Source organism: Cloeon dipterum, chromosome 2, assembly GCF_949628265.1.
Source record: "Cloeon dipterum chromosome 2, ieCloDipt1.1, whole genome shotgun sequence".
In the NCBI taxonomy this organism is placed as follows: domain Eukaryota; kingdom Metazoa; phylum Arthropoda; class Insecta; order Ephemeroptera; family Baetidae; genus Cloeon; species Cloeon dipterum.
In genome coordinates, this window is record NC_088787.1 from 32,793,733 (window position 1) to 32,820,811 (window position 27,079).

The following is a 27,079-nucleotide window of genomic DNA, read 5'->3' on the forward strand; positions in this document are numbered from 1 at the left end:
CTATTTATGCTGCATGATGCAATAGTTACCATAATTATTTACTGAACGAAAGTATGGAAATTATCTTTAGCCTTATTTATTCTTGTTTTTCTTTCATACCTTAAATTATTTGGCTGCACATTTTTTTCGTAATTAAAAAATAAACAGAAAAAGATGTATCACATATTATAAAATGACAAATTAAAACTGATCTTCTTTTAGATGGTAAGAAATATGCAAGCTTTATTCTTCAGCGAATATTTTAATTTAGTTCGGAGATTAATCTTGTTAATTATAGAATAACACCGCCTCTTACGCCCCGCAATTACTCCACTGCATATAGTGACAGCCGTTCCGAGAAAAAAAATACCCTCAATCAGTTTATAAAATAATGAGCTTGTTAATGAGCAGCGATCGAATTTCGCAGTCAGTGTATCAGCCAATTAATTATCGGAACTGGCTGGCTGTCTCAATGGCCCAGCGGGAAAGAAAGTTGGTTTCGAGGCGAGTGTGGTGCCAAAAGGTATCAGAGAAAACAGAATCGTCGACACCGTAACAATGAGCAAAGGATTATTATTAATGGAAGGCGCGCTGCTCTTGCTCGGGACGGGCCAAAGCACAAACACACTTTGTATTGAAGAGCTCAGCGTTCTCGCAAATGCCTGTTATGGATGATACACAAAAATCCACACACAATAAACGAAAACGCCACATGTGCACAACTTCCCACGCAAATAATGCACGCCCGCCGCTCAAATTGTTGCAGCGCCATGACAGGAATAGAGGATAGGCTGCAGGGCACAATTTGCGAATAGCGGATTAAAAGATTATGCCAGTGAATTATGGAGAGCGAAATTTGTGTTCGCATTTAGGTGTCGATGAATCGGGGTTGCCAATTTTAAATACAACAGCGTGATTTTTATATCTGACGATATCGAATAGACCACAACAAAATTTATTGCTGGTTATACTTAAGAATAACGGTGAGACTTCATACTAGCTGTATAGGTCAAATCCTGCATTATGATCCTTACCTGGAACATAAAAAGAAAGAGACATTAGCAACTGTCTAAGTGTGACGAAAATAATAAAATTTGGAAGCAAAGAAAGACAAAAATACACAAACTGGAAAATCAAAGCAGGGAAAATTTGTTGCACACAAAATCACATTATTTTATAAATTCTTTCTTGTAGTATGATTTGCATTATAAGTTTTTGTAAGAGAATGTTATGTTGTAAGGGGTGTGTGAGTATATTGATCATTCACAGAATTCATATCTTGTTTTCCTATTTTGATCAGTGCTCAAACAACTGACATTGAAAGTGAACAGTCCTTGTCTTTTTACGTCTGGTGAAATGAAAATCTCTGCAATAAACTGCATTATTGAAATTTATTTTAGTTATAAAAGATCATCACCTGAATGTACTACTATGCTGAAAGACAAATAAATTGAATCGAATACATAATGCATAAATTGCTGATGAGGCCTGAGAGCAGTAGATTTCCAGCACGAAAATATGAAAAAAAATTAAATTTTCTCCTTTCCTATATCCACTAATCCAATTAAGTTATTAAATGGTGCAAGATGGTTTGTTTTACTTTATCTGATATTTGATATATTGTTACCTTTTGTTTCAAAAGAGTATGCAAAACTGTTCAATGGAAGTCATTCATAGTTCACGACCCTTAAATGATTATAATTTATGCGCGTTCGAATAAGTACTGGAATTTATGTGTCAAGCCGCGCCAGAAGGGAGAGGGCTATGGCACGGCATGAGAAAGAAAATTTATTTTTGATTGTGATTTGGGGAGGAGGCGGAGAGTGACTAATGAAAAAGCAACAAAATAAACCGCACACATCGTCGTCGCCGAACGTTTTATTGAGTTTGAAATGGAGTTTCAAGTGAGCGGGCTTTATTATTACGTGTGTGAGTGCGCGAGGGGGAATGATGAATGGCCGCCAGTTCATATTCAAATTATGTCCAATGTGCGTTATGAAGCATTGCGGCTGCTTTTTATTTATTCGCGTTTACCGCCGACAGAGGTGAAACTTTTTCTCCTCTTCTTCCTTCACGCTGTTGCTGAAACGAAATAATGAGCGTACTTAAAAAGCTTCGCACACCCAAAAGTTTCACGCGGCCGCCTCCTCAAAAAAGGAGCCTGCTGCTGTGATTTGGCCTCTTTTGTCGGCGTGTGTTGAGAAAAATAAACAGAGACGTTATAAATTCACGCCCTGGCTGCCAAAATAATCATTAAAATACACATAGTAACGTTGCAGAACTGAATCTTGCAAATTAAGAATGAATGCTATTTGTTAAAAAAAAGGAAAGGAAAATTTAATACAGAGATGGAAACGTTTGATCAGCGAACTTCACTTCTTTTATCACTCTGTTAAGAAAACAATAATACGAGGAAAGTCCCACTTTAATCGCGGAAATCACTGTCTGTGCCAAATAAATGCGATAAAAGCAATGCCAAAGCAAATTCACGCCCATGAATGTCAGAATTATTCATCCGGTGGAGCAGAAAATAGCGAATGCTGGGCGTAAAATAAAACGATAAAGCAATAAATAAACAAGGATTTCGCTTATTCGAATGCAAGACAGGCGAAATTTGCCATTGTCTTTTCAGTGACTTAATGTTTTGCATTACATAAGCAAACGTAGCGAGAACTCATTCGCTTGCAAATCCACGTTAATAAATTATTCTGGCGGCATCTCGGAGGTAAAATCGGCGCCTGCTTGATGGGCAAACACACAATTCGATTCAAGGGACGAATTAATCATTGTTTACTCTGGAGGAAGCAATTGAATATATCAGGTCTGAAACCAAGGCAGCTCCACCGCGCACTTTATCATTTATCTCTTCGCGCTTGCTACCTTACACGCCTATTCATTCAAATTCAGCGCAGCAGGGGGGCCGACGTGTCACGGCTTTTTGCAAAATTAGCAAACAAATGGTGTCCCGAACCCAACAATTATTATTATGCGGCAAAAACTTTTCGGCTACATCCATCAAGATAAACGGCCGACAGGCTCGGAAAAAGTTTGACGCGAACTTCAGCCAAGCAAGTTGCTTGCGCCTGGATTATCTGGGCAGAAATTCATCAGAGCTGAGGGAACGGGCGCCTTCTCATTTGTTTGAATTGCCATGCACAAGTTTAATTCGCCGGCTGGCCTTTTAATTAAATAGGCCTCTTTCGTTTTGGGTTGATTAAAAAGGGAGTTCGCGCAGGAACACTTGCAGAGCGTGACTTCTGAAGCCCCGAGGAGCATTTTTCAAACGTGACAGAATGAAGTTTTTATTTTGAAGATGAAAAATGTGAGCCAAAAAGCGTGGAAATTTTTTGTATATGAGTCTTTCTCCATGCAGTTGGTTAAAAAGGGATCCGCGATAGTTTTAATTTTTAAAGTGCAAGAATTCCTCCTTGGAACAATACCATCTCATCGGCTGCAGGACTCGCATTAAGAAAAGAAATACGAATTCAATTGCAATTTGCATAAAATGTAAAAGACCGAAGGGTCCGCGGCCCTCTGCTTTTTGCGTCTCCCACGAGGCGAGAGACCGTCAGTGCCATTTTAATTCCAATTGCGTTGATCAAATCAGGCGAAGTCAGCAAGGCGTCGCCCGCTGCCAGTCGAAATATACGCGCGCACATAGACGACATTTGCATATTGTCAATCAGTCTGTGCTGCGAGGTGTGTGCGTGAAACAAATTTCAATGGTAAATACAGGCAGACATGAGCACGGGGTGTGTGTGAGAAATGAGACTCTTTGCTTTGCACGCGGTTGAATGGCAGAAAAGGGAAGCCACTACCCCTTGATGCATTTATCCGGCCCTATTTGCGTGCGGATCCATATTCAAATTACTTTCTCGCACTTTGAGGCCCCCGAAATGGGGGTTGCCTGCCAGAAGTTCCCAAATGCAATTATTAATAGGTGCGTATAATAATGCACTCGCGTGTTTGTTTTCCAAAAGGCCTGTGTGGGTTTTTCAGAGCGATCACAACCGCACGCCCTTTTGCGCACATATATAACAATGGTTAATTTTGTGGAGAAAAGGTTCATCACTCATTTCGCAGCAGAGAATCATTCATGTGTCACTCTGAGTGTTGGTATATTTTTATTTATCGTAGGTCCAATTAAAAGTTAACGGCTTGGATTGCGCGCGGATATCATCTATTTACTTTTTCAAAATTTTTAAGAGACCGTATTAGTTGGATGAGGTTTAGCGCAGAAAAATGTCAAAAGAGTACAATTGTTACTGTTAAAAAGTAGAGATTTTAACAGTATGGTGAGCATTACAATTTTTAACACAATAATTTGCATGAAACACAGCAAAAATCAGTAAAATCTTTAACACAAACATAAAATAATTTTCATTGACAGCTATACACACAAATTGATGTAGCTTTTAAATTAAACTTCACCAGTTAACAACTTGAGACAGGCAATCATAAAATATATTTTAGTTGAAACCAATTAAAAAATTATCTTTGCGTTACAATGTTGTCTTTCTTAAAGATTATTGCGAGAAGATTTGATTTTTTTTCTTGAGAGGTAACGCGTTTTTATCTCTCAGTGTCAAAAGAGGGGTTCATTTTACCAAGGGCAGGGAAAGAGGCATTGGCTTACACGTACTTTACGATCGTTTCGTACTATCGAGGGGAGAAAAATACTCTCAGTGTTTGGCGCCAGCATTCGAGCGGCGCGCCACTACCTCCTTTAAGCTCCTGCTCTCCTGTCCAGAAATCTTTTTGATTCATTGGAATCAAATATTGCCTGAATATTGCTTCCCAATAATCTATCAATACATTGTTTGCTGGGCTTGGCGATGATTGGAAAAGAAAGACTCGATTTTTTCGTTTTTTCCACCGAGTGGAAAAAAGCTTGAAAAAGTGGTGAACGAACCAGACGTTGAGGCTCTATCACCAATCATCGAATAAAGTTTCTACACTAAGGGAAACTCAACTATCTGATCAAATCTATCAAATCGGCAAGAACTAAAGGCTTAAAGTAAACAAATATCGGTTTTACAGACTATATATAATAATCATCCATCGTTTCCAGTGTTGCTAATAAGCGAAACTCCTGTTAGAACTTTCCTAGCTGGTCACGATTTCCCATTTCGCAATTATTCGCTATGCGTTTCCTAGATGAAATTAATGTTTTGTTTTGAGTCAGAGACTAGTTGATAGAAATCGTAGTAGTTGCCGCCCGCTTCCAATGATATCAGAATCCACGTGGCAACTATTATCGGTGACTACGGCATTTCAATGATTTTTCAATATTCTACCAGGCGTTCATGGGCCGTTAGAAGGTATAGCGGCGGTTGGAACATGGCACGCTTGCTCGCTCGTGCCTGCAGCTCTCGCCTGTGGATTGGTTTGTGTTGCTTGCTTGGCTGAGCGATGCCAGCTGATAAAATTGATTTCCCGTCGCACAATCAATGCAGGTAGTCCCGTCCATACTAAACAGAAAACGAATGCTGTTTCCCTTAGGGAAGGGGTATAAGCGAGAGTGAAAAGATTTTGTCTAAATGAGAAGAAATGCGAATTTGGCCAAGAAAAATGATCCACCTAAACGTGTTACTCTTCATTAAAATAAAATAATAATTAATTAGTTCATTTAGAAACATACTTGAAAATATTGCAAAAAAATTCTTATGCTTTTTTTCTTTTTAGGTTCGTTCATCTCTTTTATCTATTCCGCAAGAGATACAAGCCGCTTTGACACCACAATTGCCTGGGGCAATTGGGTCAAACGCTGGGCTAACGAACGTCGGAGCGAACAAAAGCTGTCGGAAAAGGGTGAAATGCATTTAAAATCAGAGAAGGCAGAGCATATTTTTGAAAACTCCATTAAATTAGGCATGCTGATACATATATGGCAGACGAATTTTTTGCGGCGGGCATTTTGGAACCACAACACAAGAACAAGCCGAACAAGTTTCGGCCGAACAGGATGAGTGGTCTTTCGGTCAACACAAGAGCCTCTTTTCATGGCATGCAAAACGAGCGAGTGTTTTGTATTTCCCTGCTTTGAATAAAAAGCATTGAGTCGCACCACTGCCGCCACCGCCGCAAATACTCCAGCCGCATATTTTTTGCCACTAACTGGACTTCAAAACTCACTTTCTGTGAGCCCATCTTTGTGGCGTGATGCTTATTTGCAAGAAAACAACTCGTGCGGTTTCCCTAGGGCCGCTTTGCTTTAAACAAGAGTGGCTTTGAGCTTACGAAATTTTCGAATTTGGCAAGCGCGCAGCGCAGCAGAAAAGAATGATATCCATTCAAGCGGATGAGAGAGCGTCACTGCACCAGATTCCCCTGACCTCCAGACAGAATTGAAAGTATGATTTAGTTAAAACTATACGAATAATATTATTTTAGATATTTTCTGTTTTGGCAGGTGTTTCGAATAGACGCTACGTGTTTTTGGAATTAAGTGTATTGGGCAGGTGTGCACATTTGGTAGCAAAATAACACTTGGAAAGAGGACGGACGGAATGCCAAGTCCCCTCGCACTCCCCCACTGGAATAAACATTGAGGCGAAAGGCAAAAAAAAGACAGCAAAAGAGCGAGATGATGCCCCGCATATAAAACGCAGCAAAAGCTACACCTTCCTACGCATAGGTTGGTGGAAATAAGTCGATTTTTTCTGACACACTTGGGCTCTCGCTATGCTTCTACCACGTGCTGTTTATCTTGACAATCTAGAAACTGCTTCCCTCAATATCGAAACTTTTTCAACTCTTTTTTGGGGTCAAGAGAGGAAAATATAAAGAGTGGAATTAAAATGCATAAAATCTCAAATTATTTCTGTCTCACATTATATTTAAAAATTTGGGCTTTTAAATTTTATTTTTTAGAGCAGAGCTAGTTTTAAACCATTTTGAGTTTCCACTGTGCATACACTGACTTCTTTCATAAACCCCAGCTCGAGAGTAGAGTGCCCCAGAGCGCTTAGGACGCAGCGTGCATGCGGGGGACTCTTGGTGCTGCCTAAATCATTTTTCCATCCAGGGATGCTCGCTGAAAAACGTGTGTTGCTTTTATTAAGGTCATGAAGTCAAGGCGGCAAACACGTGCCCTGCTACTGAAATGTGTTTCCAGTTGAAAAAACTCAGCGCTGCTGGCATAAAATTAATGCTCGCTGACTGCGAGTGGGCTACCTGAAATTTGCGCGAGCTCGTAACTTTTTATGGTGATCACAGAGCAGAAGACGCTGAAATTTTTATTTGCGGTACGAATTAAAAAGGTGGTGGTGATATTGACGATGCCCGCATAAGCGACTCAACGCACGTAACGCAAGTCGCTTATATAAAAGCGTGAAGAAGAGTGCGGTGATTCTTTTGGGTAATTGGTAATAGCAGGTATCAAAATTGAAGATAATTGAGGCAAAATACTGAAATTTAGGATTTTTGAGTACTCAAGATGAATTTAAATTGGCCCATAAAAAGTGATTGACGTGAAATTTCGAATTAGGACTTAAAACAACATGCATTGCGAGCGGAAAAAATCTCGGACGTGATGTGAGTCAAACCAGATGCCATGTTGGAGCCCACACAAGAGAGCATTTTGGGCCGTCTACCCGCCTCTTTGAAGCGCGCAGTGTGTGCGAATCTTTCACGACGCAGGCGAACTCCCAGGCTTAATGTAATTAGCATGTAGCAAGATAATTGCGTTTCTCGCCGACCATCATCCGCCACGGTGTGTGCTCTTTTCCCCTGGCATCACCGCACGCTGGGCGGCTCATTTTAACAGTGTATCTGCGCGATTGGATTAAATTAAGGCGTCCAGCGCAGCCAAATTCCAGATGCCGAGTGAGCATATTAATTTCATAATCAAGCAGCACGTCGTTAAATTAATGCGCCGGCAGCAGTACACAGAGAGCTGTGGGGAAAAATTTCGAACCTTTTTACGTTTGACTATGTATATTTCACGCTCCGAGTGAGAGTCGAAGCGGCTGCTCTGTAATTAATATTTCAATCTGGACACATTCTATTCGCTCTTGGCAGCAGCAAAACCTGATTCGAGTGTATGTTTTTATTTCTCATTTGAGATGCAGCGAATGATCTCGGTTGCTTTTCGCCCGGCGGCTGAACCGCATTATGTCCAGTGCCGGACCGGGCCCCAGTAAATTTCACGTCTTAAGTAGCTAATCGTGAAAAGCAGGAATTTTAGGGTCATTTTTTCTCCAGGGCAATAATACAGCTTGTTAGGCTTATGAATAAGTATTTGAACTCGGCTTGTCTCTGCTTGTCGAAAAGTGGTTTCCTGTATCTTTTTATTTGCATCATTATGTCAGATTTCGTTTGCATCGACCTAGCGCACAAGTGTATGTTAATATTCCGGTTTACAGAAATAAGGTCTGAATGTGCGAATGCCGAATTAGCGGTAAGATTTGCGAAATCACATATAAAGAGCTTGGAAAGCAGCCAACTTGTGTAGCCGCAGCATTCAAAAATTCCACTAAAGTTAAACAAAAGGGTGCATTAAGGAGCAAGTTGGCAGAGCTTCTGGCGTAGAAGTGATGCATGTAACTGTTCACTGGCATTTAAAATGTGCTCCCGCTCGATCTTCTTAGGATTTTCTTGCCTATTTCAAAATTTCCTCGCGCGCACAAATCCAACTATTTTGACGCTTTTACTCCGCAGCTTTTCTGGCCGATTCCCAAAGTTCCCGCAAACTTTCTGCTTAACAGATTTTCCGGCAGACTGCTGCATAAGTCCCCAAATATCACTTTCATCCCACTGGAGCTGAGCGGGTGCAGTCACGCTCGAAAAATTCGGCATAATTCTCCTCGATTTGCATCAAACGTTGGGCTAATGGCAAAAGTTTCAGGGGCAAACGCGCGCCTCCTGCGTTTGATGTTCCAGAAATGAGTTGGCAAATTGCATTTGTTGTGGATCGAAATGAGATGATTTCAAAAGCAGCCAGCCTGCTGCGGGTGATGGGCCCGACAGACTAGAACTCTATAATACGCGCGCGACAGACAGCATCAGGTCTCCTCTTTTCGGCCCTCCGACAGAGTGAGTGAAGTGAGTTTGATCGATAGCAGGCACGCACGGAGCAGCTCGATGGTATATTCGGGAGAAAAAGCAAGAATATAGGCGAGCCCCAGGGAAATGTGCTGAAAGCCCCTCTAATACTCTCTGCGCGTGGTCAACTCGCTGGCAAATTGCAACGTGATATCGCCGAAGGTGATGGATGCACCCGTCTCCTTTTGGGACGCTCTAATATCGTTACACGAATTGATTGAAATGCCAAAAATCTCCTCTGGGGCGTGTGCACGTTACATTTGATGCCCGCGTGTGCATGATTATTATCGAGATGGCGTCGGGGATTTGTCACGTCAAGCCCATTGTTCTCCATTTTTGGGCCAGAAAGCCGAGGTTTCCCCGATTCGCTTTCCCTCGGGATCATGTTTGATATGATCGGTTTCTAAAAAAGTGACAGATGTGGTGTCTTTCTTCGCACGATCCGAGACTCAGGGAATTTTATCAAGTTGTGTTGTGATCAGAAGTGACGGTTTCCGACGGGATTTCTTTTCCGGAACAAGGATTATAAAAAAATCGTTATAATTGGATTGAAGAAAACAAAAGTAACGTATTTTTGTGAAAATCGTATATTATATGGTATTTAAAAAATTCATCGAATGGCAGCAGAGACATTTCAAACATTTTATATAAAACGGAAAAATGTTTCACGGTACTTTTGACTGGGTGGTATTATATAGTTGCAGCCTTACTTCAAAATACACGAAATTCCATCAAAATATTTCATAAAAGAAGCACGATTTCATTGACATATAGCTTCAGGTAAAAATATGCTAATACTGGGATTATCCCTTAAAAAAAGAGGGGGAACTGTATCATCGGGAGGGAAAGTATCCGAGTCCCGTGAGATTTTTTCACTATTGTTTCCATTTTTGATTGTGCTCACCAGTAAGTACAGTACAGTCGCTATGTTTTCAACTACCAATATGATTCAAAATTTCATGCAGGCATGAATTTTAATTTTTTGCTTAGTAATGATGATGAAGGCCTGAGGGACCGAACCAGTGGCTGTCCAATACGAGAACATGCGAGATAATTTCCATTTTAAAATTTCACTCTTGTTAGCTAACCATCCACACAGAATTACAATAAAGAGGAAGCACTCGATTGCATAGTTGCAATGCTATACAAAGTAAACAAGCATTTTCAAGTTAATGAGATCTCCCCCGGTGTCACTTCCATAGCAGGAAAAAGCGCTCCTTTCATCCCCATTCCAACCCAATCACGCTCTCACTTCCCTGCTCGCATTTCCGTTTCCCTGCCCTATAGCACCCTGTGAATTTTCATTTGTTTTCTTTGGCTGCCCGATTGCGATTCAGCACGCAGGGAAAATAAACTTGGTGATTTATGAGCGAGTAGGTTTTTCTCTGCTTCTTTTTATGGTATTGTTGCCTGGGCAGTGAAGCACTCCAGTGCTGCGGAACAAAGTAATGCACCATGTACCTGCCCTTTCATTCGTCCTAGCTGCCCTGCTCGTCACTTGCCAAAAAAGCCTTCCGTGTATAGCCTTGCTGATTTCGATTTTATGGCCGCCTTGCGTAATTACTGCGTGCGCTGAAGCAAGCCGACTCGACTGACCCTTTCGGCCGAAGGAAAAAGGCTTTTTAAATGATTAACCCCATACATTTAAGTCGTGCAGCCTGATGTTTTGTGCTTTGTCAGAGCGTCGTGTGTGCTCAGTCATTGCTCACGCACACGCGAAACTCTTTTGAAACGTCGCGTCTTTTTGCGTCGGCAGTGTGTATCGATTGAGGTTAGTTCAGCATTTTTTATTTAGAGCTTCGATTCGATATAATATTTCATCAAATTAAGATCTCACAAACAGGAATACCTTCTCTTTGACATTGTGTATGTGAGAAAACCAACGAGATAGACTATCAAAATGAATTAAAAATTACAACATTTTTATAGCTCAATACAACGGGGGCCAGATGTAAGATAAAACTGGTTCGCACTGCGCAGATCCAAGATGGCGTATGAATGTGGGGAAACAAACACTTTGGATTTCCGTACGAGTATCAAGAGTTTGTTTTAACGACCCAAAAAGACAAAATTAGTACAATTAATGCGAATTATGTCACAATATTGACGAAAACTTGGTTCTTTTCGCGCATTTTCATGTGACCGTTTTTTCGCGCCATACTCCACCGGACGCCAGATCTGCGCGTCGCACCAATCTGGCTCAAAATTTTAACATGCTAAAGGTTTCAAAATGCTTATGGTTTACTACAAAAGATTTTTCCCTTCACCCATAAAAACAGAAACACATTAGAAAGGAAGCAATTCGCTCGCAATTGTTTCTAATGTTTTTGTTGATGGGAGGGCGAACATCTGTCTCTAGCAATTTTTTTTTTCATTTTTTAATTAAAACGTCCACCGTCTGCTCCTGCACTGGTCATAAGCAGCAGTGCACATGTATTGCAATTGCTTGATGTGTTTACCCAATTAATGAACGGCCCATCAACTTCTCGTTTAAATTAATTGCGGAGCACTTGTCCCTCTCTTTGCGCTCAGCATTCCCGAGCTCAGCAGCTCGTCGACACTATTATTTTTTGCCCGGCACTGACGAGCGCATTAACTTGATTAAAACAAGAAAACCGCACAGCGAGTCTGGGTGAAAATCGAGCCGTCTGTGCACACACGATTGATTGTTGAAAATCCACTCGCTTTGCAACCTGAAGTCTGGCCTCTCTTGAAAGAGGTTCAATTCCAGATTAATTACTTTAAGTGCTGTCTGCGTTTGTCAATATTTTCGCTTTAATCTGACACTTTTTCTCATTCATTAAACAAAAAGCACCAACGTCACAAAGCGAGTCCATACATTAAAAATATTTCAAGGAATTCATATGTGAGCACAAATACGCGTTGGCCGTAATTTTGTGCTAAATTAGTCTAGAGGAAGCGATATATGTTCCCCTTGAACGCGTCCTTGTAAATATTGGGGCGGAAGGGAGAAAGAAAAATATTTTCCCATCAGATATTGTGCCTGCGAGCCGAAACAGACCCTCTTGTGGAGACAGACGGACCAATATACTGGCTTTTCCGCCAGCGCTGTGCGTCTCTCAGTATTCAGCGCGCGTTTCGCTCTTTGGGAATGGCCTCAGAGCGAACAGAAATATGCCCACGTGGCTTGCTAAGTGCCAGCAACCGATTCTCCGCAAACACTCACGCTTCCATTTCCACGTCTTGCATTTCCAGCCAGTAAGCCAGTTGCTATATATATGAAGTTCCGTCCTGTAATTTTATACAGCGGAATTTTAAACGCGAGAGTGCGTCCATGCGCCTACTCTCCCGTGTGCTTGCCTGTTCTCTTACTTGTTTTTGTTTGGCGCGTGATGGGAAATGCGCTCTTCGGCAGTAAAAGAGCCAGTGTGATGGCATTTTAAAAAGACTTTATCTCTGGTAAATGACTTGACTGACAAGAAATAAAGTTCCACCGCGCGGCCTTCTCACTCGCTACTGCTTTAGATAAAAATAAGCCGCTGGTCTTGATGGACTAATTTTGGAAATGCCCGATCTAGCGCGTATCTCTGCATTCTCTCATCGCTTTTCATTTGGAATCGAGAATTAGTGTCAAACGTCCAACGCGCCGAGATATTTTTGGACCTTGTCAGCGCATACACAAAATCAGCTGTGGAGGAAGCGGTGCCCTCCAATTTATTTCATCAGGAGAAATGTGAAAACTTCCTACTACATAAGATGCAAATTTGAAAAATTATCTGGATTTTTCTACATTACATATTTTGGAAGAATTTTTCAAGCTCGATATGACTAAATTATGCCATCGTTGGAATATGAGTATTTCTCTCTAGATGACTAATGGTCGTTTTCAGAACAAATCCAGGCTGATTGAATGAGGCCGAAACCATTGTTCCTCTCCTTTGTATGATAATCTTCAGGGGTGTGCTGTTTTTACGAGCAAATGACTGTGCAACTTCACCACTATCTCGCCACCAGATTATATAATTTACTTAATGGTGTTGTTATGCAGCGAAATGCATGCCCATAAAAATTCACCCTGCACCCCCATTCGTCTTTAATGGACAAACTTAGGAGCGTCTCACATAGCTCTGTAGGGGACGTTTTTGCATTCGGTTATATAGGGGAAAAACACAACCCTCGACTACTGGTCTAACCCTTAAATTATGCAGCCCATTTGGCCAAGTGCGAAATTAGCTATAGGGTTCGAAATTTCTCCACTATCATCGTCGTCGGCCCGTCCCGTGCTGTCGAGGGGGTTGCAAATGCACTCGGCAATAAATCATGCCAGCTTGACGTTTCTTGTGCCGATTGTATACAACATCGCGCGGGGAAATGCAAGGCTTTTTATTATTTTGAGTTAGCAACGCAACCGAGCAGAATTAAATATAAGAAAGAATTCCACGCCGCTGGTAAAAATATATGACCTAGCCAAGTGTAAAGAGAAAATGGGCAGAAAAAATCGAAAGCATGGTGTAGCTCGCATTTTCATTGTAATGAAAGAAAAAGGTTCCAAAAAACAGTTCCAATATTATTTGGCAGCGAACAAAAGGGTGGCGGCGGCAAATTTATTGATATTGCATTTTTATTGAAAAAAAGGCGTAAGCGACCTTTCACGACGGGAAGCATTCCACGCATATTGGTATATAGAGGAGTGTGGCTTATTTTCTCATCATCCCTCACTATTGTTTCCGGAATGAAATTTCTGACGCAGGCGAAAGCTATGCCACCGCCACTGTTGCAGCTAGATTGGATAGAACAATAATCAAACGCCACCACCCGCGTCAAAGGGTTGTTGAGAGCCTCTAAAGTGGCTCAAACTCGTGCCCTGCAGCCGAAGCTATAGTTGCTCTCTGACAAGAGAATTCATCAAGCACTCCTTTGCACAGACGCATGCAGGAGAAAAGGAATTATCTACTTCCTGTGATCAAAAATCCACTCCAGCCAATTAATAAAAATCAAGATTTAATATTGAACTTCTATAGATTTACCTTATTGGAATCCATTGTGCATATTGCTTAATTAATAATAATTTTGGACCATGAGCAATTTATTGTTTAAATTTGACTTGCTTTCTTTTTTAATATGAAGGGAAAGTAACAAAACATGGAAGTTAACAACATTAAATTTCGTGTTGCATGAAAAAACATCATTTTAATAATTTGTTGTAAGTACTCAAGTTTGGCAAGGTAATAATTCTCTTGTCCAATTTGGAGGCAGCAAAATGAAGAAGTCCGGGAGCCGTGTGTCTGCATGACAAGTGGCCGCCGGTTCCAATTAAACCTTTATTTGTGGCACAGAGGGCTAGCGTGGCTTGTAAAACAAGCTGAGCAACAAACTTTTATAAATTAGGTGCTAGCTGCTCGCGAGTAATAAGGCTGTTGTGTTCTCAATCCCACGAGAGGCGGAGGGGTTGGTTGGTTGGTTGGTCTGTGTGCTACTGGAAAATTTATGGACACACGATTCCATTCGTGCTGCTCGCTGCTCTTGTGTATCAGCGCCGGCCGAAACGCATGCATTAAACAAAACACACGTATTTTCACGCCCAGCAAAAAATGTGCTTTTTGGCTAAGGTGCCAAAGAGGGAGATGGGCCACCAACGCGAATTTGCGGTTGACGTTTCTTAATTGGCCACGTGATTAATGGCCGTAGGAATCGCATCGTTGCTGCGAGACTCTGGCAGAAGCAATATTTTCTGCCTTCAGAGGCTACTGGACTGCAAATAGAATGTATGAGAATGATGACAACCATAAATCCCAACACCATATAGCGTGAAATAGGAGCGATGCAGAATATTTAGTTCTCTCAGCAGCACGTCTGGCGTGTACATATGACGAACGTGTGTAATGAATAATCAGAATCGAGTTGCAAACTCAAGAATTACGGGCATGCTGTTCAAATTCATGCCAATGTAAGGCTGAAATGTGATAATATATACAAAGAAAACAGTTATACGTGCTGCTCCGTTCTTTGATGGTCATATTGAAGTAATTTTCACTTAATTTGCAGCTTTCTGGACCCAGCAGCTCGACCCGAAATTAAGTGCTAGAATGAAGCCCACTCTGAGCGGCGATAAATAAAATTAAACGCAAAATTAACAGAGCCGGCTGGCACATTTTGCGGCGGTAAAAGTAAAAAGCAATGGCCACAATTATGTCCCGGCGCCCTTGAGTTTAAAAACACAAAAAGCAGCCAAGCCCCACGCGCACACGGCCGGCCGACCGCCCGCCAGCCTGCGAGGGGAGCAACGACAACAAAACTCAAGTCGGAGAGAGAAAGAAAAGTCACTAACTGCCGCTGTCTCTTCTTCTGCTGCTGCTTCTTGTGTGTTGCTATAAATAAAGGACAAAAGCAAGCACATACAAGCAGATAAGTATCTCTCGGTATAGCTTCATCTGAGCGAGAAAACCTGTGTGCTGTCCTATTTGACACTCAAAATTCCTAGTTGCATGTTATTTTAAGGGCCGTGAGATTACTGCAGATAAGTGCTGGGGATGCAGCAGCCGACTTGTGGAAATGAAACTTTAAACTTGACTCTCACGCAACAGCTAGAAAAATATTTTCCCATCGTCGACATCCTCCTCCTGATAATATTCTTCGGAATGTTTGCTTAATGCTTAACGCTTCTCTGCCGGACTTAAATAAATGTACCTTTGGGGGGGAGGGGGGGTTGACATATTTTATAGGATATATACTGCAAAATATCGAAATAAAACGCTGAAAGGTTTTAGCCAATGCGGAGTAAAATTATAGATTGGTGATTGCGTTGTTTGGTTGAAAATATTTTTAGAGCACTTAATTTGAGACAGCAATTTAATAAATATTTGTCTTTTTCTCATTAAAAAGAAGGAACTTCCAAGTACAGCTACAATTCAAATTAGTGAAAAGCCCGAGGCTCATCAGCCAGCCATCCGGTCAATTTGCATTCCTCCTGAAGGCGGGAAAATTTATCAACGGACTAACCCCTCATCCGAGGGAAATTAATTAAAGGCAATCAAGGCAGGACAAGAGAATTGCCAAACTTTTCAGACACGCATTCATTTCGTTCAATAATAAAACCAGAGAGTCGCAAGCAGCCAGGCGCGTCAGATGAGCAAAAAGGGCCTGAAGCCTGCCGTCGATTACATGAGCGGTTGGTGCTTAATTTTAGATTAGGACGGCGAATTTGCAATTTAGCGAGCAATGTGGCTGTCGGCAGCCAGTGATCCACAAAAAGAGCCGCTCATTCACTCTCAAATAAAAGACGCGCGCGCGCGTGTGTGTGTGTGTGAGAGAGAGAGAGAGGGAAGCAGCCAAGCTGCGGCACATTTTGGAAGGGTCGGGTGCGAACGCAATATGGAGAGTTAGTTTTTAATCAGCACTTTGACGAAGCAGGAAATGATGCTTGGCCGATGGCCAGAAGTGAGAACAAGTCGGAAACGTGCACTGGATCAGCACCGGCACCTTGCAGAGTGGCGCAACGTCCATTTAAACCGAACCAGAACCGAAAGGATTATTTATCATTGAGCTGCTTGAACCGTTGCAAAGAAGAAGATATTTTAAATTTTAATGAGAAAGAAGTAAATCAAAATTTCCTCGGGTATTTATGATTCAATAATTTACCAAACCAATTACGTGAACTTCTTAACTTAAACGCTATAGTAATCAATCGTATTCTTAAGTAGATGGATTTTGAGAAGATTTTAGCGAGAGCGGTGGATTTGTGGATCTCCTTTAATTTATATCTCTGTGTGAAAGACAAAGGAAGTCACGCCACTGAAACAGGCGCCTTATGCCCCGACATAAGGAGCAGGCTGCAGCCAGTTCAAAGCATTTTTTTGCTCTCTCTGCAACTCTCTCTGTCCCTCACTCTGGGGCTTGTTACAACTTGAAATGTGTATGTATTCGTCTGTGCCGGTGTGGCGATATGTCTGCAGTAATTACGTCTGGCGTGCTGTAGCATAACGGCGGCCGGCGACACAGTGAATGGGAAATTAGCTCGCTGTCTGCAGATTTTGACGCTCGTTTGTCACACATGCGACGAACGGTTCTTCTAGGCGCGCTGTGAGGTCTTTTGTTTTATAAATAATCGCCATGGTTCGTCCAGAGTCGTTTTGAAATTATGGCCATTAATTATGGTGGGTCAAATGTGGCGGCCCATCAATCATTTCTAGCTCAGAATTGCCACAAAGTGTGTTGAGACCTTTCTAGATAAAATCTGAATGATATTAATTTTGCCGCTCGTCAGTGTTTGCACTTTGTTGCGAGAATGCAAGTTCTGAATCTGATATAACGAACAGTCAAATAAATTTCCTCCAGTCCTGTATTTGCAGGAACTCGTCGGTAATAGGGAATTAGCATATTTTGATCCCACAGGCCAATTAAGTTTCAATCAAGCTGCAATCTACATATTATTCGAATAACCTCGATCTTATCTCCACCATTCTCCTCAAAATTATCAGCATAGTAATGAGTTCGGCTCACACAAACTGACCATCATGTGAATTTAGAAGCAAAAGCGATTGCGGCGTAGACGCAGCGAGAGCGCTCTCTCGTCCTATTTGTATTAAAGCGTTGGCTGCAATAAAGGTAATGAGACATCTGTTGTGCAGGCACCGCATATTATTACGCCTTGTACAAGCAGTTTGCCCTCTTGCCAGACTGTTGAATAAATTTCAGCCACACACATGTGGGCTTGCTTGCTTAATATATATCAAAGTACACATACGCCAAATTGCTCTGCATGTGCACCATTCCAAATAATTGTTGAGCGGCTTTAGATTGCCCAGCTGAATAAACGTTCGTTCGCCCCAGTGAATGCCGCTACAGCGTCTGCTCGTCTGCTGATCAATTAGTCGCTCGTTTTGCCAACAAGGAACATACCTCAAATTAGTGATGTCTGAATAGTTGTTGACTTTGTAAATAATTGTTCTGTTTTCCTTGACAGGCTGACAAAAATTAAAATTGGGAAAATTTCCAAAAATATTTTTGCTAGCTTAATTTTGGCCCCCAAAAATTAATATTATCGTTTATCACCCTTTGTATATCTGAGAATGACTTTAATTTTAGGTGGGAAAAAACAGACTTTCCAGCTTAAAATAAGACTTTAATTCCCAAGTGCTGAAATTATTCTCAACAATATTATTTTTAGGTGAGATCTCTGAATACGAATGCGGTGTTATTAAGGGCTCCACGAAAGATTTCTTTCGTCAGCTTTAGTTTGATGCCGTAGACCTGGTTGTAAATATTCTCAGGAGACTCGTAAACTCATAATAAGGTTTAAAATGTTGATAATAATCACGCCATCTCGTCCATGTTTATATTCAGAACACAAGCCGAGGAAAAATAGCTGATTCACAAACCAGATATACACAGCACAATTAGCTCAATATTTCATACAACTTGTATTTCTCTACTAAGTGTAAATATTTAGCGCAAAAAATCATGGTTAATAATATTTACATCTAGAAACTTGTGATAAATGTAAATGTACATACTGTAATGCGAAACTAACTAGCATGTATCATCTATAAGACTGTGACAAAAAAACCTCTGACTCTTTCCAAGGCGCCGCCGCTTGTAAAAAGTTGTAATTTTTCCATGTTTGTACATATATTTGTACGCTGTTGGCGTTTAATAAATAAATAAATCTATCAATAATATTTTCATTACAATTGTTTATAGATGATAAAAATGTAAATGTATCAGCAACGACAGTTAGAAACATCTTTTTTTCAAGGAATTCACTACAGGTTGTAATAAAATTGAAGTACACATTAAAATAAACCATGTTGCAAAAATAACACAGATAATAATTATTCCAACCACATCTCTCAATCCAAAGAAATAATGATCCACCTTATAAACAACAAAATGCACACAAATATACAGAACTGGTCATAATTGACACGTTATACCGAGTCTCTCGTCAAGAGAATAATTGGCAGTGCTATTCTCCAGACATGACTGTGCTCGAACACGAATGTCGTTATAAGTGCGAAGACCAGGTTCACGACGGAACGGGCATGCAATCGGTACGCGAAACTGACCTTGCGTAATTCTAACTGTTCCTCTGTCCCAGGGCGAGAAAGAGCGAGCGAGCGAGCGAGCGGTCGTCGTGAGCGAGGCATCCCACTTAGCTTCTCCGCGCGCGCGGTTATAACGTATGTGTATTATAGGCCTGCTGGAGAGCAGTCGGCGCGCGTAATGAGATTTCTCAATATGCACGCCGTCAAAAGCAAGGATCGCAGCCGAGTGCCAGCTCGCAGGCACCAATCCATCAATAATCAAAAAGTTTCCCTTGGGCCGCTCGAGGGCCACTTTTTGCGCGTGTTGCAAATTTTCGTGTCAAGCGCAGGTGCTAATTTGTAACAGATGGCCGCGTGTGAATAATTGTCGCGCAGCCGCTGATTGGTTTTTTGTTTAATCGACAATCCACACACGCGTGATCATCAACTTGAAAATCGTGAATTATGTTCTGGTGTCAAAAGATTTTTACAGCACGTAAATTTAGACCAGGACTTGTTATGAGTGTGAGATTGTTTAACCTTTGCAAAGCCAATAATAATCTGTTATCTTCCTATACAAATTAAAAATGCTGATTGCACGTCTCTGATTTCTAGCTTTACTATAATCTTGATTTGTAAACATAATTCATTTTAAAATAATTTTTGCTTTGATATATAAAACTTTATTGGCACAATGCTGTTCCCACAAAAAACAGCCACTTTACGCAAATTAATATTAGAAATGTTCCTGGGAAAATAGCTTGACGAAAGGCGTTTCATCGAGTTTTCTTTGTTTTTACCGGCGCTATACGAAAAAGCCTTTTTCCCTAGAGTTAAATCCAATTAACAAAACAACTGATAAAATATCTGCAAATAGGCGTGCTTACCTGGTATCATGTCATCAAAGGTGGGCACACCGCCAAACACCTGTTCCAGACTTGCCGGGAAGAGCACGCAAAAGAGCATCACCAGGGTGTTCACCATCTTCGCATTCATTTTAACTAGCCAGTCAGCGAGTCAAAGCGCAAAAGGAAACTTGGGTCCACCTCACAAAAATCCGGAGCACCACTTGTTGTCAGGCCGCATGACAATTATTGTCCTGAAGTTTGCTGCCGGGGAGGTCAGTTCTTGGCAGGTCACGCGCCTGAAAGGGTGAACCTGGTGGCGGGACGTGGGGTGCGCGAAATCACACCCTGCGGAGGAGCAGATGGCCGGAGAGAGAGTCGCCCATCAGAGTTGGCAAGCACACGTGAGGAGAGAGCGGCGGTGGCTGCGGACCTTGGTGCCAGACCTGCACTCGGCGCACTGACTGGCTCGGCTCGGCGGCCAAAACACACTCACCACGCGAGTTCCTCGCTCCCGAGAGGAGAGAGAGTGAGTCGCGAGAAGAGGGGCACTCGCGCGCCCTGTGCTGCCCGCACGCGCGGCTCATTCGCACGTCTTTTCCTCGCGGTTCTGCTTCCTGAATCAGGATTCAGGAGTTGCGCCGGTCGTTAGAAGAAATTCATGTCCAGGATGCAGCAAGCGATTCACAATCAGCTAACTGTGAAATGCACGTCGTTTCAAAACAATTATTTTTGTTTTATTTTTAGGAGTGTGCAAATGAGTCTTGGCTTGGCTGTTTGTTTTATAATTATTAGAGGTTATTGGAGTTGTTTTGAAATTTAATTTAAACAAATATGCGTATATTAAAGTAGAATTTTTAAATATTTACAGGGAAAGGTATTATTATTATTAAATAGGAAAAGTTTAATCTGGTTTGCCTGTTTGCTGACTATTAACACATCACAAAATCTGCTGTGCGTAAAACTTTTAACATTGAAATTTTAGTAACTACACGGTGCTATACTATGGGGTAGTATTATTATCGCCTCGCCAGTATTGGAATTTCCAAATTAACCTTTAAATTATTTTTGGTAATTTTGATGCTTAGTTTATTGAATGGTTTCTCAAAGTGAGAAAGACACATCTTTCGTTTCATCCAGTCGGCAAATAATATCCATGGGCGCCGAAATAACATTGCAAAAATGGGATAGACCCAGTCATTTTTAAAGAAACTGCCGTTGGCCCCTTTAATTAAACTCTGATAATAATTGTTCCGTGAAATTAAGTCCTGTGTATGCTGGAAAGGTGCGAATGCAATGCTAATCACTGCTCTTGAATCCAAACAAACCCATCGTTGCAGTGAGAGTGGATCAAACTCATTGTCGGGCATTTAGCTCGCACTCGGCCCATCAATCAGATTCATGCATTGAAAGTGTACGCAGGTCATTCACCCGCTTCTCAATTTGATACAGTGAAATGTAATAAATTCAGATTGATAACTATTTTACCTATCTTGACAATTAAATTGACTCTTCGTAAACACGAAACCTGATGTTAGAGGAAATGTATTGAAAATTAAGGTGGGTATGTTTCAATTCCATTATCAAGAAGCTTTTATTTGTTTCTAATATTTAATCAAAATTTATAATATTCAATGAATGCATTGACAAATGTATTTAACATTGATATTTTTGTTAGGAGATTTGAACACTCTTAATTGTCAATTATGACAAATAAAAGTTCAGTGAAGAATGAGTTTTTGAGAAACTCGCCTTTTGTACGCTTGAGATATCTGCTCGTATTATATTTGTATCATATTATGAGTGAGAGGAGCACGAGCATTGACCTGCAAAAACTCATTTTCCAGGGAAAACGGAGAATGTACTATTTCACAGAAATATGTTTGAGAGTAGTAGCATGTTTGATAGATCTAGAGCAATAACATTTTTAATTTCTTAAATTTATGCTACTTGCTGGGGTGGCTGTTCACAGAAATATTCAAGTCTTGCTGGTTAGCCGAAGGAGTTGTAATGGAAAAGCACTCTCTCATTACTTCAGTGTGGTGACAAGAACAAAAGTCTTTGCAGACTTGTGAAATGTTTAAAACACTTAAAACTATCCAAACGACATTTCACAAAAAAATAATAACCATTCACTCATCAACAAACGGTGGCCACTATTAACAACGCAGGGACTATAACCAAAGATTCGCTTCGAAATGCTAGGAGTCTGGCTGAGGGCTGGCGAGGTAAAGCTGTTTGACTTCAGTTTTGGGGAAGTTCTCAAACAAGGCAGCTCTGTTCTGGCCTTCGCCCTTCTTTACCCAGTGCCCATACACTCTGAATGCACAAGCGTCGATAACCTGAAAAGATAAATTTCGCTGCTAAATGCTCAGGGAAAATTAGCGTTGAGCAAATTGTGTTTCAATAAAATATTTGATCCACTTTTATTAGATAAAAAATATTTTCACCTTTCGCAGCGATTTGATTCTGTATGGATCCACTTGAGCCACGGCAATAGAAAGGGGTTCAGGGGTGTACTTTAATCTTCGTATTCTCACCACAGCTCTCACACACAAAATTCCAAATCGGAACAGCTTTTTCGCTTCAAATTTCTTACTTTGGTAATGCTGAAATTGATTAACAGTAATTAGTAGACTCCAAAATATTCTATAAAGTGTTAGAAATCCAAAACCAGCAAAAGCAAAATATTTGGTATGGAATGATTATTTCGAAGCCATAATATTCGTTTGACACCCATTCTCCTGCACACCATCCTGTTAAGAAAATTGCTACTCAACATATATATTGTGTTGCTTCACATTGTGTATATTTTCTCAGTACAGATTAATAGAGACGCCACGGAATCGTAAATAAAGATTGGATTGTGTACGTAGCAATAGCAGTAAAAAAATTTATTGCTCTCTAAAAGAAACTTCCAAATGATAACCAGGCTGAAGTAGGCGATGCTGCACGCAATTATTGGATTAAGCTGATAAAAAGCAGTGAGTTTTCAATATAATTTGCCAGGCTAATTGTTCTAATAAGTGTTAATTACACTAAAATTCACATTTCTCTGTTTGTTACCGTTTCACTCATACTGCTGGACGAGTGCTTAAATGTCTTTTTGAGTTCAGACAAGTTAGTCTCCCATTGCTGTAGGAATTTCGAAAGTGTTTAATTACATTTGACAAATGATTTGTGTTAGTTTTAACTGATGAGCATATAGCCTATTTATAACACAAATTTCTTTAACAAGATTCAACCCTTACCATGACTTGGAAAAATGGATGTTCTAAGGCTTCTGATACTGTAAGTCTTTTCTTTGGGTCGACAACCAGCAGTTTGCGAATCAAGTCTTTCGGTGCATCTGGAGAGAGACGCGCTTGAAATGGAAATATATTCTCAAAACACTCAGTTTGCATACCTGTGATGTCCTCCCACTCTGGAGAAGTGAGCGAGTATTTGCCTTCCATTATATTTCTTAGCATGACCATTTGTTTTCTGTGCCAGAAAGGCGGGCAACCAACCAACCTAGTCAACGCAGACGCATTTTAGAAAACTGATTTTTCACAGAGTCAAAATTCGGTATAAAAAGTTACGTAATAAAACCTAATAAAAATAAAGCACATGAACAATATTTTAAGCATCATTGCATGCTACTTCAAATTAGGAAAATTTGTAAATACTTACAAGGTGTACATGACGACTCCGCAGGCCCAACTGCAATAAAGAATAGCATTAATTACAGTCAATGCGTCTTAGATTGGAATCAAAGTTAAGACACAGCAGAGGGAAAAGAAAAACAAGGGGACTCACAGGTCGATAGCTTTGTCATAACCTTCTGAGTCGTCATACATGGCGGCTTGAATTAGTTCAGGTGCAAAATAGCCAGGCGTTCCACACACCTCTAGTTAAAGAAGGATGAAATTATAAAAAGCATGCAGAAAATTTAAAGTTTTAAAAAATTAACTAGCATTTAGAGTAAAAAATAACTTGCAGATACACTTAGCCACTTAAGGGTTAAAAGAGTTGAAAATTAAAACTGTGTAAAGTACAGACAGGTGCAGACACTCAATCACATCGTTTTTTGTTGTGCGTGATTTTTGTTACAAAAGGCAGAAAAATTATTCAAGTAAATTTTTACTCCAGGCCACAGAAAACATGCTAAATTAGATGTGTAGCAGCGAAAAGTGTGTTACAAATTGAAAATTTTATCTTTGTGGCCCTTACATGTCGACCTCTTGGCCATAGCCTTCGTTAAAATCCTCAAACATGTTGATCTTTAAAACTTCTGGAGCTAAATAGCCTGGTGTCCCGCATAACTCTGCAAAATCTCGCTTCATCCAGAATCTAAGGTAGCTACCCGTCACTTACCAGACAGCTTCTCGTCCTCTTTTAGAACTCTAGCGAAGCCAAAGTCGGTGAGTTTCACGTTGAGATTTTCGTCTAACAAAATATTTTCGGGCTTGATATCACGATGAACAATGCTCTTTTTGTGGACATGTTCAATGGCTTCAAAAACCTAAAACAAATTCACTATGATCCCATGTTTAATTATTGCAAACTCAAACCTGTTTCATAATGTAACGTGTTTTCTTTTCGGACAAAGTGACGACAGTTGTCAAGTGGTCAAACAATTCGCCATTTTTGCACAATTCGAAGACAAGAAAAATAAATGTGTTCGACTCGAAGACATCATGGAGCTCAACTGGAAAAAATTTCAATTATTTTATCATAAAATTACATTTTCAATTATATTTCGTAAATTAATGAAAGCTTATTGGACAGAAAGATTGTAAAATATAAATATACAAGAAAAATAAGGAGATCAATGTTCACCATCACGGCTCGTTTTTACTTCGGGGTCTTTAGACAAAATAGGATTTCTTATCGCAGTCTAGGATATGGTGCAAGTTCATTGCTTCATCACAGATCATTCTCTCGCGGTCCTCACTTGCCCAGGAGTGATGGGTCACTTTTTTACAACGTTGATCTCCAAAATTTTCTTGTCTGTTGTACAACTTTTGTGTCTTATGAAGCTTCCATTCACTAATTGTTAAATTCATATGTATTTATACTCAAATATTATTATTTTGTAACTATAAAAATTCACTCTCTTTTGCTAAAAACATGATTTACTCACTGAAATAAAAACACTATAGTGGGAAACAGGGCAACAAAAAACCACTAATGCATTTATTAAAAAACTGATAACTTAAAAAGAATTTTTTTTAATCACAAAAAAGTTTGAAAATTTTAATTTCTATGAACATAACAAATCAAAATTATACGCCCGTTTTTCCGTTAAAATTTATTATAGGTTCTAACGCAATAATTTCATAATTATTTCCTCAGGCTCTAGTAAAGTAATCTAAGTTAATAAACGTCCTTACTTATGTAAGGGTGGCCAGCAACGATCCTGAGGATGCGAATTTCCTGAATGGTCGACTCCTGCATCGACGCGTTTTCCGCATCCGTGCTGAGGTCAATGATTTTCGCTGCATATTCGCGGCCCGACTCTTTTTCAATGCACCTTCGTACCGTGGAACTCACACCCCTGCCATTGCACAAAACTTACAATTAAAATTGCATTATTGAAGAGGGAGAGTCATCGTTTTGTAACTATTTTCAAGGATACGCAAAGCGTCATGATTACAGAAAATAAGTGAATCTGATCCAGCACTGCTGAGGTAACAGGCATTTTTTTTTAGTAAAATAAACGGTTTGCATGAGTGCATAAGGATGCAACACCACAGTGCACGCTTGACGGCGAGCGTCTGGCTGCGTTTCGAGTTTCTCTTTTGTGCTATTAATAAATATTCAAACAAAAAAGGTTTCATTTCCTCATTTCAATTTCACGCATCGAAAAATTTAAACGCAAGAAGAAAGCTGTGTATTTAACTATATATTTAAATTATATTTTGTCGAGCAAATACTTATAAAGCATTAAATATTTTTCTACTTGAATAGTGCAAAAGTTAAACTAAGAAATGTTTCATATAAAAAATTTGTTCAAATTTAGTTCTATTTGAAAAAACGCTTTTAAATAATCAAAATTTTATTAATTTTCAAGAGTTTTCGCTAGATGAGACAGCCATTTTTATATTAAAATTTGCATGATATTTGAAACAACATTTTCTATTTTCAATTGTTTTAAAACTGTGCTTAAATAATGATATGGAATACCTTCCAAGTATTTCCTTAGGTTCGTATTTGGCGTAAAATTCCTTTGCGGCGTCTTTATCCGGTAGCAAATCATCTGTAGCGTCATCCTTTGCCATAATGTTCAATGAAGAAGGCACCTGAGATCATTTAGAATTGAAGAATCAATAAAAAATCTTGTTTTACAATTTGTACAATTATTTTAAAAAGAAATACAAAAATCTAGCAGGTTGATAAGTCTGTGCAGCGCAATAATGCTTGCAATGCGTGGGAAAAGGAGTGTAATACATAGGAAAATTAATATTTAAAGTTAGATTTCATATCAGTCATATTACTATTCCAATTCATGAAGCATTTACTTTATAAGATTTTCACACTTCTGTTTTATGATTTAATATTTAAAAAATATTATCATGAACCGTTCATGTTAGAAACCAATTTGGCAAAAATTATATTAGTTTAATATTCCTTACAAATGATTTATAAACAAAATACTTCCTGCTTTTTAAACTTTTTGTCATATATTATAATATCAAATCTCTTAAAAGTTTTAAAACTCTTATTATAGATAAATTATGATAATTTTAATTAAAAAAACCTTGAAATATACTACGTCAAAATTAATATCATATATTAAATTAAAGGCTTAACCAACAAAGGATCTTAAAAATAAATAATACGTAACGTGTGTTCTCTATTTTAAAAGTATACCTTTTCTAGCAGATAAAATTAAATCGCCTTGTCTGTCGTCATAGCAGGGCCATCGATTTTATCGATTACCGCAGTGAATTGCGACTGTACGCACTTGACACTGGCCGGAGAGCCGCTCGAATCGTCCTGCGATTGAACTACGAGAGTGAAATTCCGAGTGGACGCCCTTATGAATCGAAACGATGCACTCTAGAATTAGAAAAACCTCTATCGTCTACCAAAGGACATCGAACACAACATTTGGCACGAGACTTCCTTTCAGCTGTCGACCGCAGCGTCGCGCTGCGCCTCGTTCAGGAACTAAACCGACACCTTGGTAAAAGTCACAAGAAATTGAGTCTGCGCGCCTACAATATTCACCTTCGCAACTAC

At 40.0% G+C, this 27,079-nt stretch overlaps 2 protein-coding genes across 7 annotated transcripts in view; both read right to left on the reverse strand.

Annotated features, from left to right (window-relative positions):
• Window positions 1–20,342, reverse strand: part of LOC135937793 (inactive tyrosine-protein kinase transmembrane receptor ROR1-like) — an 89,838-nt gene extending 69,496 nt beyond the window's left edge. For all 4 annotated transcript variants that reach the window (XM_065481036.1, XM_065481037.1, XM_065481035.1 and 1 more), the window contains exon 1: window positions 19,895–20,342. In XM_065481036.1, the coding sequence (XP_065337108.1) occupies window positions 19,895–20,003 (109 nt within the window). In that variant the 5' untranslated portion in view covers window positions 20,004–20,342. The remainder of the gene's footprint in view (window positions 1–19,894) is intronic.
• Window positions 20,343–21,417: 1,075 nt separating this feature from the next.
• On the reverse strand, window positions 21,418–26,998 carry PhKgamma (phosphorylase kinase gamma). Of its 3 annotated transcripts, none has more exons than XM_065478864.1 (12): window positions 26,708–26,998; window positions 26,021–26,136; window positions 25,228–25,391; window positions 24,406–24,542; window positions 24,209–24,356; window positions 23,651–23,741; window positions 23,525–23,554; window positions 23,259–23,365; window positions 23,104–23,201; window positions 22,919–22,987; window positions 22,303–22,461; window positions 21,418–22,194 (listed from the first exon to the last, which is right to left on the reverse strand). In XM_065478864.1, exons 2-12 carry the CDS (start codon window positions 26,113–26,115, stop codon window positions 22,054–22,056), a joined length of 1,239 nt encoding a protein of 412 aa, XP_065334936.1. In that variant the 5' UTR covers window positions 26,116–26,136; window positions 26,708–26,998; the 3' UTR covers window positions 21,418–22,053. The 3 variants fall into 3 exon arrangements, with proteins under 3 accessions (XP_065334936.1, XP_065334935.1, XP_065334937.1); XM_065478863.1 differs by lacking the exon at window positions 23,651–23,741 and adding an exon at window positions 24,065–24,158 and having other exon boundaries at window positions 26,708–26,997; XM_065478865.1 differs by lacking the exons at window positions 22,919–22,987; window positions 23,651–23,741 and adding an exon at window positions 24,065–24,158 and having other exon boundaries at window positions 26,708–26,995.
• Between the last annotated feature and the right edge of the window lie 81 nt (window positions 26,999–27,079).